The following is a 14,500-nucleotide window of genomic DNA, read 5'->3' as shown; positions in this document are numbered from 1 at the left end:
GGGAGCTTTACTTAGTACGTGATGCTGAGGATGGGGTTAAGGTATAAGATATTCTGTTGTTTCTGGTTCAGTCTCTAGTTCCGTTCTCCCATTGGTTGAGGAAGATTATTCCCATCCCCAGGATGAGAAACCGTCCTTCCCGTGGGATACATTGCACACTGTGTACCAGCTGTCCTCCAGCTTCCAGTCGGTGTTCCTGGAGGGAGCGATGGGAATGTACGGCTCCCATTTCACCGGGGCCTCACACTCTGACCAGCCCATTGACTACAGTGCGCATTACAACACCGACTCCACCTTCCACTGTGTCAAGTGTAACAAGGTAACATGGACCAGGGTGGAGCAAGGCGGGGAAGTGCACGGATGGGCAGTGTAGGGCAGGGAGAAACAGGGAGGGGCAGAGCATTGCAGGAATGTGCTGTGCCACTCCAATCAACAAGAGTGACCCCCCCCCCACCAGCCCTGGCCCCTGACAACTCTATCACAATGCTTCTACCCAAAACTGGAACAACTAGATTAGATTCCAGGCCCGAGGGCTGGAGCAGAATTGGGGAGAATTATTTGGGGGTGGGAGCCAGCCCAATGTCTGACACGTGCGGAAACCCATCACCACGTTTAAGAGTCTTCAAACCAGACTGAGGATTCCCCCCAAAACTGCTCCACCTGAATTAATATGGAATGGGATTGAACTGGGAGGAGGATTGGAATGTGGGATTGGAGTGGGATAGGATTGGATGGGGCGAGATTGCCTTCTTCTTTGCATCACAGGATTTAAAGTTTATTCAAATTTAAGATCGGTTAATCCAAAATCTGTCAATCCAGAAGATCCTGTTTAACCTGCGGAAATCCAGCTTCAAAATAGAAACGGTATTGAGAATGGTCTCCAATCAAGGAGGTGGGGGGGGGGAAGAAATCAGAGCCCAGATCCCATCCCGAGCCACCGGCTCCATGCCTGGAGAAGGAAACATTTTCCCAAATTGGGGGTAGTAATTCCTAAAATAAATTGGCTGCTACGTTTTGCCCACAAAATATACAGTCACTACACTTCACAGTATATTCTGTGAAGCGCTCTGAGATGTCTCGATGATGTGACCAGGCGTTATATCCAATGCAAGGATTATATCCAATCCAAACTATATCCAATCCAATGCAGTATATTTCATTTTAAAAGTGGGAATGTGCAGGCCTGGGAGGGAGGGGGGATGAGGTGGGAAGCTGTGGGTGATGTCAGTGCCTGTCTCTCTCTGCTCCTCACAGGCCTTCTCCACGTCTCACGGTCTCGAGGTCCACGTGCGGCGCTCGCACAGTGGGATGAGACCCTTCGGCTGCGACGTGTGCGGCAAGATGTTCGGGCACTCGGTCAGCCTGGAGCAGCACCTCCACACCCACTCCCAGGTACACAAGTTCCCACCTCGCCTCCCCCCCCACCCCCCCAGCAAACTCCGCTCCCTGGGTACACTCCCCCCCGGTACCCTCCCCCCCCCCCCCCCCCCACCCCTCCATTAAATTAATTCCCAAACCATCAGACTAATGGCCAGTGTAACTCACTGCATCCCAAGCTCACAGATATTGAACCGGAACCTTTTACCTGTTTTGACCCTGTTTTCCCCCACTCCCCTCCCCCCGCCCTCGGGAAACGTTTGAAATGTTTTCCTACGTGAAAACCAGGGGTTTGGCTACAAAAGGCAAAACACTGCAGATGCTGGAAATCTGAAATAAAAACTCTGGGAACACAACACTCAGTAGGTCAGGCAGCATCTATGGAGAGAGGAAAGTGAGGCGCGGACAAAAGGTCATCGACCTGAAACGTTAACTCGCTTTCCCTCTCCATAGATGCTGCCTGACCCATCTGCTGAGCGTTCCCAGCCACTTCTGTTGCTATTATTGTCCGTTAGGTGTCGAGATCCCTGTTAATTAATTCTGACCAGTGAGCGAGTGTGCGTGTGCGCGTGCGTGTGCGTGCGTGTGTAAGAAGGAAACGTTCCCGTCTCTTTTTGCAGGAACGAAGCTTCGAGTGTAAGATGTGCGGCAAGACATTCAAGCGTTCGTCAACGCTCTCCACCCACCTGCTCATCCACTCGGACACACGGCCCTACCCGTGTCAGTACTGTGGCAAACGTTTCCACCAGAAATCAGACATGAAGAAGCACACGTACATTCACACAGGTCAGTCCCCTCAACAACCACAACAACAACTTGCATTTATATAGCGCCCCTCCCGCAGGCTAGCGTCCCGAGAGCGCTCAACAGTGGCGGAGCACTGTGGGGAGGTGACCGTAGAGGAAGGTTCTTCGGGCGCGATCTGAAGATACAGTACAGAATACAGAATTACATTTGGATAGTGCCTTTCGTGTTGGGAGGACGTCCCAAGTCGCTGGATGGGGAAGGAAGATGGGGAAGGAAGGGGCAAGGCGGAGGGATAGAGGAAGAGTGTTCCAGTGTTTGGAGCTGAAAGAGAGCCAGTCGAGCGGAGGCAACGGGTTGTGGGTTTGGGGGTTGAGCAGGTCGGAGAGGTAGGAAGCTGCCAAAACATCAAGGGATTTGAAAACGAGTGTGAGGATCGAGTGTGAATGAGGCCCCACAGGCCCTCTGTACACCCCTCGCACACCCTTCGCTCGCTGGCTCTCTCTCTAATCCCAACCTCTCTGCCTCCAGGTGAGAAGCCCCACAAGTGCCAGGTTTGTGGGAAATCCTTCAGCCAGAGCTCCAACCTGATCACCCACAGCCGCAAACACACCGGCTTCAAACCCTTCGGCTGTGACACGTGCGGGAAAGGCTTCCAGCGTAAGGTGGACCTGCGTCGTCACCGCGAGACCCAGCACGGCTTCAAGTGACCATGGGAGGCACACCTTTACCACCAGCTAAACACTTACACCCCCCACCTTTCACTTTGACTCCCCCCGGCCCCACCCCTGACTCACCTCCGTCCCATGTGGTGTTTCTCTTATCCTTTCGTTTTCACCACCTTCATAGGTCCACGGACAAGTGGTTCACTTCCACATCCATCACTCTGCCTCCGCCCTCGACCCCAGGATCACAGCTCCTCTGACCACCTACCGGTCAGACAGCAGATCTGGGATCTTCCCTCTCTTCACGCCTGACATGTTGTATCGTTCCTGACTCTGTGTGTATTTTTTGGATCAAGAATAAATACATTCTTAAACTATGGAGCTTGTGCTGGACTCGGTGAAGAGACATTAATCAGTCAGCTCAGTCAACTAGCACTGTTTGTACAATCATTGAGTCCAAGTAAAGTAACTAGATTTAACTAGTCATTAGTATTTTACGAGTAAAATAACTCAATTTAGCTGTTGACTTGCGTGTCGGTTTGTCAAGAGTTGCTGTTCTTTGCAACCAAGTATTAAGCTTAGGTCCCATCCACCTGTTCAGATGGACATTAAATATCCCATGGCAATATTGGAAAAGAGAAGTTTTTCCCAGTATCCAGGTCAACAATCCCCCAGATAAAATTGGTCATTCACCTGTTTGGAGGACACTGCTGGTGCAAACTAGTTGCACACTACAATACAATTTGCATTTGAACCACACCTTGGAGGATGTCTCAGTGTTTGACCCTGCTGACTGGTCAGCTGGTGGGAGAGCAGGGGTGATGAGGAGGGGAAAGGTGACCAAAAGAGGTCCGTCCTAGGCTCAAGCAGTTACCCCAACACACATTCTGGGGTTCCCCAAGCCTTGCCTCTTGCCAACTTGTCGGGTAAGCAGGCTGGGTCTCTCCAGGAAGAGAGTGCTCATTCCATTCCAATAAACATCCCTGGAATTTCCATGTGCAGGTGGGATGCAAGGAATTCTCAGTTTGGTTTGAACTCTCTTAAGCATGGGGATGGGTTCCCACAAGTGTCAGACACCCAGCTGTTCCACCCCCACAAAAAAACATTTATATAAATACCGCCCCCACCCCCTTACAGGTTGTGATGGAAAATTGTATGGCATGGAAAACAGAGGGTACAAAGTGCCGCCATATCGTATCAGCATTGCGGGGCTGTCTGAGGTTTGAGGCAGACACTGACTGAGGCATAGTCTGAGAGAGGAGGCAGGGGAAATGCTTTACATATCAAAGTAGCAGAGCAGGATTCCAGGCAATGTTGTTTGCATCGAGAAGCGTGGATTTACAGAGCAATAATAACAATAATCCTTGTGTTTGATATAGCGGCTTATCATGTTGAGACTCTCAAAGCGAGTCATAGAATACTGTGTACTGTAAAGTGGATTGACTGGGTATTTGGTGGGCGAAATGAGGCACTGGTCCAGGACAGGGCCTGAAGGAAGTTACCAGGGAAATGGTCTCATCCTCACTCTCTACGGTGGGGGAGTGGAATTTTATTTTGAACAACAATTTTTGGGGGTTTTTGCCCTCCCTGATCCCGACCCCAAGCTCGGGTCCGAAATACTGATTGTCCAGCGCCTTAGGACGTCCTCCCGACATGGAAGGTGCTGTACAAATATAATTTTGTTGTTATTGTTACATATCTTGTTAGATCCGAGATCTAAAATTCCCCCTAAGCTTGTAAGGTGATTAAATTTAAGATCGCACAGAATTGTGTAAAATTCTTATACCCAGAAACTGCGGAAAAACAGCTTGCAACTGAATTCAAGAATTTTCAGTTCTGTTCGGTATTGAATTTAATGATAAGAACGCTTTTAACGTGTTACGTCGAGATGGAATTTTAAGCTCTTGAAGTCCATTATACAGAATGACAAGTGGAAGAAAGAATTCTTATTGACTCTACTTTTCACAGGAAGTGGTTTAAAAATAGGCACCATAGATGGTTTGTTGGTTTCATTGCGTTTGCCTTGAACAACATGTTATCGGAAATCTGGGCCTTTGTGGGTGTTCGACCAAATGTCCTAAAGTGACTGAAAGCAAGGATACACAAAATACACAGTCAATTCACTTTACAATATATCCTGTGAAGCGCTTTGAGACGTCTCGAAGACATGATAAGGCGCTGTATCAAATGCAAGGATTATTATTATTATAACAACAACTTACATTTATTTAGCACCCTTGGTAGCATCCCATTGCCTGGTGGAGAAAGGCACTACCCAGTGAGCATCGAATCAACAGGCCAGGTAGTCACAGCCTCACTTACTATTCTGGGCTGGGTTAGGCTGATCACGCAGAGGGTGATGAGGCTACAATTCCTCCCAGTGCAGGAGTTTGTACAGCGCTGAAAGAGTTACAGTATGCTTGTCCTCATCGCCTCAGCCCTGGGCGTGCAGCGACAATCTCTGTGTGTAACGTACCTCCACCATCAGCTCCGAGTCAGGACATCTGATCCCAGTTACAACTCTGCTTGTTTGACAGACAAATTTCTTCAGGTGGGGCTTTGGGAGGGGAGGCGACAGGCAGTAATCAATGTTGCAGAGGCACCCATTCATTCACAAAATACACAGTCACTACACTTTACAGTGTGTCCTGTGAAGGGCTTTGAGACGTCTCAACGGCGTGATCGGGTGCTGTATCAAAAGCGCCTGATTATTAGATTATAATCATGAAGTTGGACAGTGTCTGAGTTTCAGGCTGAGCCAAATCCATCGGTTAAGAATCAGAACCGTTGCAACACATTAAACTTCATCCCCCTCCACCCAACTCCCAGCCCTCCAACCCAAACCCAGGCCTGCATTGGGGTGTCATCTTAGACGATGTGAGTGGAGCCTGCGCCCCCAAACCCACTGACTCAGAGGCCCTTCTCTTCCTCTGCTTTAATCACCTGCCGACGCTTACTGTCTATGCTTAAACCAATCAGTCAGACAGACAGCGAGAGAGAGACCCCCAGGACCAGTCCTCAACAACAATAACAACAACAACTTCTATTTACACAGCACCCTTCACGCAGGGCAGCGTCTCAGAGCCCTGCTCAGTGGCGGGGTGGGACACCAAGTGAGGGAGAAGGGGAAATGACCAGAGGTGTGGTCAAAGAGGTGGGATTTAGAGATAGATCGGGTGGTGGTCAGGGAGTTCTAAAGGTTAGTGATGCGGTGGCTGAAGGTACGGCCGCAGATAGTGGAGCAGAGGGGTGACTGGACTGGGACGTGAAGCTGGCGTGCGTTAGCTGAGCAAAGGGTGGGGAGCGGAGTGGGGTTAGGAGCAGGACAGAGAGGATGAGTGGATTTTTACGTGAGGGTGAGGAGCTGGAAATTGATCCTTTCCACAAGGTAAGGCTGATCAGCATTAACAGCCCAGCGCGGGTGGAATCAGTGACCTGCCAACCACAGCTTGCAAATCAGCAGCTAAAACCATGGATGCAGTGGTTGAATGACCAGTGTAGTCTGCTGGGAAGCTTCTAACCAGCTCTCAGCAGACATAAAGTGGTCATTCAACCCCACCCTTTGCTCAGCTAACACTAACCGTGGGCAGCAATATGGCAATGAGAGATAAAGTGCGGCTCCTGATTTCTGCTCCTATATTGGGCTGACAGTGAGCGGCCATTTAAATGGATGGCTCAATAACCCTGTATCTGTCTGTGCGTCTGTCTGTCAGATTCTGCACACGGCAGAGAGCAAATCAACAGGCAATAGAGTGACAGGATTGAATAGTGGCAATAGAATTTCTGGCAATAGAGTGACAATTTGCACACAGCAATGTCCCACAGACAGCCATGAAGTGAGTGAGTGATTGATTTTATTTGGGGGACTGTTGGCCTGGACACCAGGAGATAGAAGCTCCCTTCTCTCCTCTGATAGTTCTGCTGGACGCTTAACATTCAGCTGAACAGGTTTAATGTCTCATCTGAAGGACGGCACCTCTGACAATGCAGAGCTTCCCCAACGCTGCACTTGAATATCAGCTGAGACTGTGAGCTCAAAGTCCTGGACCCAGGGCTTTAACCCACAACTCCTGACCTGGAGCGTGGCTGACAGTCAACAACAAATTACACTTACACAGCATCAGCCTTTCACGTCAAGAGAATGTCCCAAGGCGCTGGACTGTCAGAGATTTGGACCCAAGCTGGGAGATGGGATCAGGAGGGGTGGAGGGCAGGGAGGGTGGGGGTAGGAGGGTGAATGAAGACCCGGTCGAAAAGGAAGATTTTGAGACGGGCTTTGAAGGAGGCAAGGGAGGGGGCGAGGCAGAGGGACTGTGTGATGGAGTTCCAGATGGTGGGGACAGAGAGACTGAACACCTGACTGCCGATGGTGAGGTGGGACGAGAGGGGGACGTGGGGCACGCTAGAGCCTGCAGAGGTATTGAAGCCATTAGTAATCAGTCATTCAGTTTGATGCTGGAAAATCTCAATCAGCGTGAGAAAAGCAGGCTCTTTGTTATCAGGGTATCTGACTGTAACTGGGAAATAGCACAGCACTCCAGAACAACTTTGGTTAACAAATGAGAAATGCAAAGTCACTGTGCTGCTCCCGTCTTCCTGTCAAACAGCAGAACAGCCCAGCTCAGCACAGTCCAGCCCGGCCATCACACAGCTCAGCGACACAACCCCAAAGGGCTCGGTCACACGGTCAATCCACAAACTGCCAACCCTCCTCACCCATTGCTCCTCATCCCTGCCCTCCTGCTCATCCACCCTTTCTCTCCTCCCCTCCCTCTCTCCCACACTCACTCACTCACTCACTCACTCTTTACCTCATTCTCTGTTGATCCTCTCTATCTCTCTCTCTCTGTCTCTCCCTCACTCATCCCATTCTTTCTCTCCTTCACTCCTCTCTCTTTCTCTCTCTTCCTCCCTCAACTCTCTCTCCCTATAGCATAGATGTATTTAAGGGAAAGCTGGATAGGTACATGAGGGAGAAAGGAATAGAAGGTTATGCTTGAAAGCTGAGTTGAGGAAGGGCAGGAGAAGGGTCATGTGGAGCATAAACACCGGCAAAGCCCAGTTGGGCCAAATGGCCTGTTTCTGTGCTGTATATTCTAATGTATTCTAATGTATTCCCTCCCTCAACTCACTCTCGCTCTCTCCCTCCCTCACTCGTGAGCAGAAAGCCCACCAGAGCAAGCTAGGAATGGAGTGAGCTGGGACAGAGTGATGCCTCTACAACAGGAGTTTGGAGAGAATGGGAATTCACTGCATAGGGGGAAGGAGGTGAAGACATCCCAAAGTGCTTCACTCTGTCCTTCACTCTCTCTCCTTCACACTCACTCTCCCTCACTCTATTCCTCGCTCACTCTCCCTCCCTCACTCTGACCTTCACTCTCTCTCACACACACATTCTATTCCTCCCTCTCTCCCTCCCTCCTTAATTGCCTTCCCTCACCCCACACCAGCCCTCCCCCATGCTCGGGCCCCGACATCTGACTGTTCAGCGCCTTGGGACGTCCTCCCGACATGAAAGGCGCTCTATAATGTAATTTTGTCGTTGTTGGTCTTTTTCAAAATGGCCTTTCGAGTCAGCAACACACAATGTCCTGAGCGATGGGAGGAATCTATTCGAGGGTGACGGGGTGAGGGGTGGGCGGAGGTTATATTTAGAGTAACGGATCCAGGGTTGAGTTACAGTTTTTGTGTGTTTTTCTCAAAGTAAAAGTTTATCAAACGTTTTATCTTTTCTACAAACTCTCTTCTCCTCCCGACCACGTGACTCTGGGCAGCGGCAGTTGGTATAGGCTGTGGGCTGATAAGACTATCTGGGCCTCCCAGCCCTGCCTGGCCCAGGCTTAGCTCCCTACGTCACACTAACCTCAGGCCCAGGTTCGGTCCCAGCACATCCTGCCACACAACACACTCTGATTGGAGACTCCGCACACAATCCAGGGATCCAGTCCCCGTTAAAAGAGAGAATTATTGCCCGAATCTTCAGCCCTTCCCTCAAAACTCATTCTTTCCTGGATCAAAAGCACATTTCATTCTCCGAGAGGTTTATTATGTTATCGCTGACTGATACAACAACAACAAAATTACATCGGGAGGACGTCCCATTGCAATAAAAATAAATGTGTCCTCTCCCACTGCAGGTTACAAAAGTGATTTGTTCACATCGTTTAACACAGGCCATCCGCACACCAAGTCAATGCACTCCCAGGGCTGACAGGCCTGAGCCCACACTGACAGACAACAACAACTGGCGTTTATAAAGCGCCCTTCACGTGGGGTAGGGTCCCGGAGCGCTTGACAGTGGCGGAGTCTGACCCCGAGCCAGGGAGAGAGGGAGTGGGGAGGTGACCGTAAACACGATCAAAAAGAAAAGGCTTTAGGCAAGATTTGAAGGTTTTTCTTTTCAGCCAACAGTGGGCAGAGGAGGGGAGTTGAGTGATCAGAAGCTGGGAGTGGAGGGGGCAAGGAAGCAGGTGGTGGGCTTCATATGGGTGATGGTGGGGGAAAGGGAGGCGGGAGAGATGGGGACAAAGGAGTGTAGGCTGTGTACCATGGTAGGAGGAGAGGTGGTGAAGGAGGCACGGGGTGGGTGGGGTGTTGGTAGACAACATGGGTGGGGGAGGAGGAGGAGGCGGCAGGTTATCTTAAGAGTCCAGGTCCTCTTCACACTTGGCAGGTGAAGTAAGGATCGAGGGTGCTTACGAGGGAGTGCAGAAGAGGTGCTTTTCCTGGAATCACGTCACACCATGAAAAACAGAACACAATAAATCGGTTACCCTCATCAGGAAATTCCAGTCATTTGCAAATTCCGAACAATGAGCTATTGTGCCTCTGCAGTGCCCAAATCACTGTCTGAATCAGTGTTTTAGTTCCACACACACGCCACCCAGATTCCTCCCGGACACCAGTACGCTCCCTCCCGGCTCCTGCCCTAGTGGAGGGCAGTCTTTTACCCCACATACTCTCTGACCAACGGTCAAGGAACCAATACTGAACAGCACTCAGCAATGCCCGGTTAGGCCCGGCTTCCTGAGGCTTGAGTTCCACCCAGTCTCAACCCGCGAGACCAAGTTAAGACTTTAAGATCAGGCAGAATTGTGGGAAACTCTTCAGCCCAGTCCTAATCCGGGAGCCTGTCTCATGACAACTCAAGCCAAATCAACGACGACAACAACAATAAATTGCATCTCTAGTGTACTAAAAGAAGTCTAGGCAACTCAATAGACATAGAGGTCATAGACAGAGCTGTTGGACCAGGACTTCGCTGGGGCGAATCCCGGTCTGTAAATTCCTGGTGTCAGCCGGGCTGGTCAGTGGCTAAATTGCCCTCTGGCCTTTAGGGGAGGTTGGAATCAGCCAGGGCTTCTGCTCTTGGTCCATCTGCATCGCCCTCTACTGGTTGTGCCCGTGTAATGGAGCCTGATGGGGAGAGGTCAAGCTCTGCTGTGCTGCCCTCTAATGGCTGCACAAACAAGGCTCACATGTGGTCAATGGTCACTCGGGGTGGAGGGGACCAGAGGGCAATCAACACCCGTGGACATGCACCCAGCAAAGGGAGGCTGGGGACCAAAGGAGATAAAATGGGGGAAAATAATTGGAGACTCTGATTTTTATAACAATAATAATCCTTGCATTTGATATAGCGCTTTATCACGTCTTCGAGGCGCCTCAAAGCGCTTCACAGGATATACTGTAAAGTGAATTGACTGTATGTTTTGTGGGCGAAACGCGGCAGCCAATTGGGCACAGCAGCGTCCCACAAACAGTCGTGGATTGAGTGGTCAATTTATTATTTTTTTAATTTATTTTTTTGAAGGAATTATTACCCCCGGAAAAGCGATCCACCCATCGGCTAACAACCGGCGGATTTATTTTATTTATTTTTTTAAATAAATAAATTAAAAGGGTAAATTTTTTCCTTTCTTCCCCTTCAGTTGCCCCAGTGAGGGACACAGGAGCAGGTGCTGGGACAGTCTGCAAACCCCTCAGGGCCAGAACACATTCATAACACATGCAAAGGACATGGCCCTCAGCGCACAGTGATTTGCAAATCAAGAGATTGTGTCTCAGAAAAAAAAAACGCTTTAGCCACATGAAAATATTAAGCAACTAACTAAACAAGTCTGCAAACAGTCAGAGAGAGAGACTTAGTGAGCGAAACAGAGAGAGGCAGAGAAACAGAGGGAGCGAGACGGAGAGAAACAGAAAGAGATAAAGAGAAACAGAGTGGAAGAGAGTTAGAGAGAAAGCGGGAGAAAGAAACAGAGAGAGAAAGATGGAACCAAACCTTTGTTTTTGACCTTCCTGCCCTCCACCCCTCCCTGATCCCAAACTGCAACTCGTGCAAACCCCTCATTGCCCAGTGCGTTGGGACGTCCTCCTGACGCGAAAGGTGCTATATAAATGCAATTTGTTGTTGTTGTTATTTACCCAGAGGGTAATTAGCAACCGGCACGTGGTTATCAGGAAGGGTGGGTGAGGGCAGGACACTGGACTCATTTAATAAGCAGCTCGATGCTGCGATAGGGGACTGTGGGGCAGTGAACCTTGACCTTGCGATCTCCTCCGACAGTATGTTATATCAGGACCGTGAAGTGTATAGAGAGAGGTAACCAGGGTCTCCGCACAGTAAGCACCAGCCCCCCCCCCCCACCATCCCCGCCTCACTACAGTCCTCTGCTGCTCTGAGGCTACCCCAGGAAGGGGGTGGGGTGGGGGTGAAGAGAGACGGGTGGGACAGGCTTTCAACATTGCACTGCAGTTGAATTCATCACCAGCAAAAACAACTAAAAGTAAAGACAGGAAGCATGAGGTTGTATTTTTAGCCGATGTGACTGGAGACTATGCAATGACTTGCGGTGGCATCTTTATCCCCTCACCCTGGTCCTCGGAGAGGAAACCCTCACCCCGACTCACACACACACACACACACACATACATAGATAGTGTCAGGCCACCGACAATGTACGCTTCTAATAACGCCTTTCATTCATTGGGTGAGAGTGTCTCAAAGTGTCGCAAATCAGCTCATGTTCCTCGCTGTCGACGCTCAGCTCCTGAGCTTCCAGGCACTACGTCCCGCTCTCTGGAATTCTTTGCTCAAATCCCGCTGCCTCGTTCTCTGTTTTCAAAACTCTCCCTCCTCCCCTGCACACTTCGGTTAGCCCGTCCTTCCCCACTCCCCACTCTGCCTGTGTAAAGGGCTTTGAGACAGGAAAGGTCTCTATAAGCCTCGGTTGTAGTGACTGTATTAACTCTCCTGTTTTGGTCAGTCAGGTACCTGACAAATGTGGAAACCCATCACCATGCTTAAGAGTATCCAAATCAAGCTGAGATCTCCACATATGTCACCTACACATTCAAACTTCCCTCTATCCAGATTGGAATGTGCACTCCCTGGAGGGATGCATCCTCCTTACCTAATTCCAGCAGATATTAGTCGCAGGTAGGCAAGAGCCAAGGTTTGGGGACCCCAGAGCGTTGGGGTAACTGCTGGAGTCTAACCAGCTCACATTCCCATTAGGGATTTGGCTTCCAGGGTTAACAGGAGCTGAGTAGGAGGATTCCCCACCCTCCCCCCCAATGACTGGTCTGTCCTTCCAAGTCCTGCCGATGAGCCAGGCTGGCTATGCTGTCTTCAGCAATGCCCTGGAATACTGCGGACCAGCCTGGCTCAGGAACTAGACTAGAGACCATCATAGAGACCTGGTTTGATTCCGATATTCCATTGCCAAACATGTCACACATGTTACCCTGGAGCCAGTTCAGCTCCGAGATATCCCTGCTGACCCTCATCCCCCTCCACCCCATAGAATCGTTTCTATTTAACCAATCAAACTTGAATGGGAAAGAATTTATTTTTTATAAGGCTGCCATAACAAATCATCTCCAAGTGCTCCACAGTAACTGTTGCTGTCAAGTGTAGTGACTGTTTTTGTGGGCCAAAGTGGGGGTTATGTTTCCAAGTGCCGTGAGGTTTTCAAAATCTACCTGAATAGGCAGAGGGGTCTGGATCTCCTCTTGACGTGTCATCTGAATGTCGGCATCTCTGACAATGCAGCACTCCCACAGAGAGTCAGCCTGGACTTTGAGGCTTTGCTCCATATTCCTTGATACCCCGACCTAACAAAAATCTTTCCACCTCAGTCTTGAAGATTTCAATTGTCCCAGCATCCAGTCTTTTGGTGGAGAGTGATCCAGATTTATACAACCCTTAGTTTGAAAAAGTGCTTCCAGATTTCATTCCAAAAGGCTGAGCACTAATTTTAAGATTATATCCCCTCGTTCTGGATTCCTGCACCAGAGGAAACAGTTTCTCTGCATCTACCCTATCGAATCTCTTTATTATTTTAAACACCTCAATTATTATTATTATTGCAGTATTACGGTGAGCAATGCCACTTGCAGGACTTATAATTGATGTGGTGGTGCTCTCTAGTGGTCAGATCTGCCGAGATCAGCTGGCACAGACCTGAACAAAGCAAATTCCTGGGTGAGGTAGGCAACAGAGAAGCACAGGATATATTGGGGGAGCTGGGAAGTGTGGCTTTAACACGTTTTAATTTCACCTCATTCATCCTAGAAACCCTGATAAGATCACCCCTTCAAGTCAAAATAAACTTAACGTGTCGCCCCCCCCCCCCCCCCACCATTTCACAAATTGTGTAACCTAGCGAATGTGACCCCTTGTTTGAATTCTGTGCTCTCCCACATGAAACTACCATTAAAGGTGGAGTTCGATGTTAACTCGTTGGTTTGAGTAAATATTAACTAGAAAAAGAGCAGTAATGAGTCTTGTGTCTGGGAGCTCGAGAACAAGTATTGCAAACTTTGAGTTTACAGGCTAGGCCAGGGATGGGCAAAATACGGCCCTCGGGCCATATCCAGCCCGCCAAATGATTCTATCTGGCCCATCATTGTGTCTAGCGATAGAAAAAATTATAGATTGTTCAGTCCCAGAAAGTCATTGATATCATGGGCCACATGAATGAGCTGAATTCAAAACTCCAATGGGAAGGGGGGGGCCTTTGTGCACATTTTGTGTTGCAGTGTCAAGTCATTTATGACAAAATTATTTATTTTATTGCGTCACATATGAAACAGGCAGTTCGCCCACTTTCCAACTTTGCAGCAGATTACTGTTCGCGATCAAAGCCTTACAAAGTGTACTTCGTCACTACTTGACTTACATGCCAAATTTTCTCGCTGATTCCAGGATTTCAATTTGATCAAAACTGACCTGTCTTTGGTCTCTTCACCTTTCTCATTTGATGTTGACAAAGCTCCATTTGACCTCCAACTCGAGCTTATTGACCTGACCTGCAATGTGATCCATTGCTTGCAGAGCAATTCAAATCAGTGCCGCTTCCCAGTTTGTACACCTCTCTTAATGAATATACCTTTCCAAAAATAAAGGCTCATGCCCGGAGGATGCTTGTGCTGTTTGAATCAACATACATATGCAAGGAGACATTTTCTGTGATGAAATTCAATAAATCAAAACAGATCTGCGATGACTGATGACCACCTTGCAGCAATACTCCGCATTGCAACAACGGAGGCGATGCCTGACTTCAATTGTCTGGTTAACGCTCATCAGCGCTTTCATTCTTCCCATCGCGTGAGCTTCTCACATTCTCATCAATATGTGAATAAATATCGAATAAATGTCTGCTCAATGAGTTGTTTTTATTTAACCTAATTTTAATGAATGTCAA

The 14,500-nt window shown here is 49.1% G+C and overlaps 1 protein-coding gene across 1 annotated transcript in view; it reads left to right on the top strand.

The window, feature by feature from the left end:
- The window catches only part of LOC103184682 (growth factor independent 1B transcription repressor), a 29,168-nt gene extending 26,075 nt beyond the window's left edge, over positions 1-3,093 (top strand). The window contains exons 9-12 of the mRNA XM_042337421.1: positions 49-319; positions 1,255-1,392; positions 1,998-2,163; positions 2,653-3,093. Of these exons, the coding sequence (XP_042193355.1) occupies positions 49-319; positions 1,255-1,392; positions 1,998-2,163; positions 2,653-2,831 (754 nt within the window). The 3' untranslated portion in view covers positions 2,832-3,093. The remainder of the gene's footprint in view (positions 1-48; positions 320-1,254; positions 1,393-1,997; positions 2,164-2,652) is intronic.
- Positions 3,094-14,500: the final 11,407 nt, after the last annotated feature.

Source organism: Callorhinchus milii, unplaced genomic scaffold (assembly GCF_018977255.1).
Source record: "Callorhinchus milii isolate IMCB2004 unplaced genomic scaffold, IMCB_Cmil_1.0 Scaffold8, whole genome shotgun sequence".
Taxonomy (NCBI): Eukaryota; Metazoa; Chordata; class Chondrichthyes; order Chimaeriformes; family Callorhinchidae; genus Callorhinchus; species Callorhinchus milii.
This window is presented reverse-complemented; position numbering and strand designations above follow the sequence as displayed.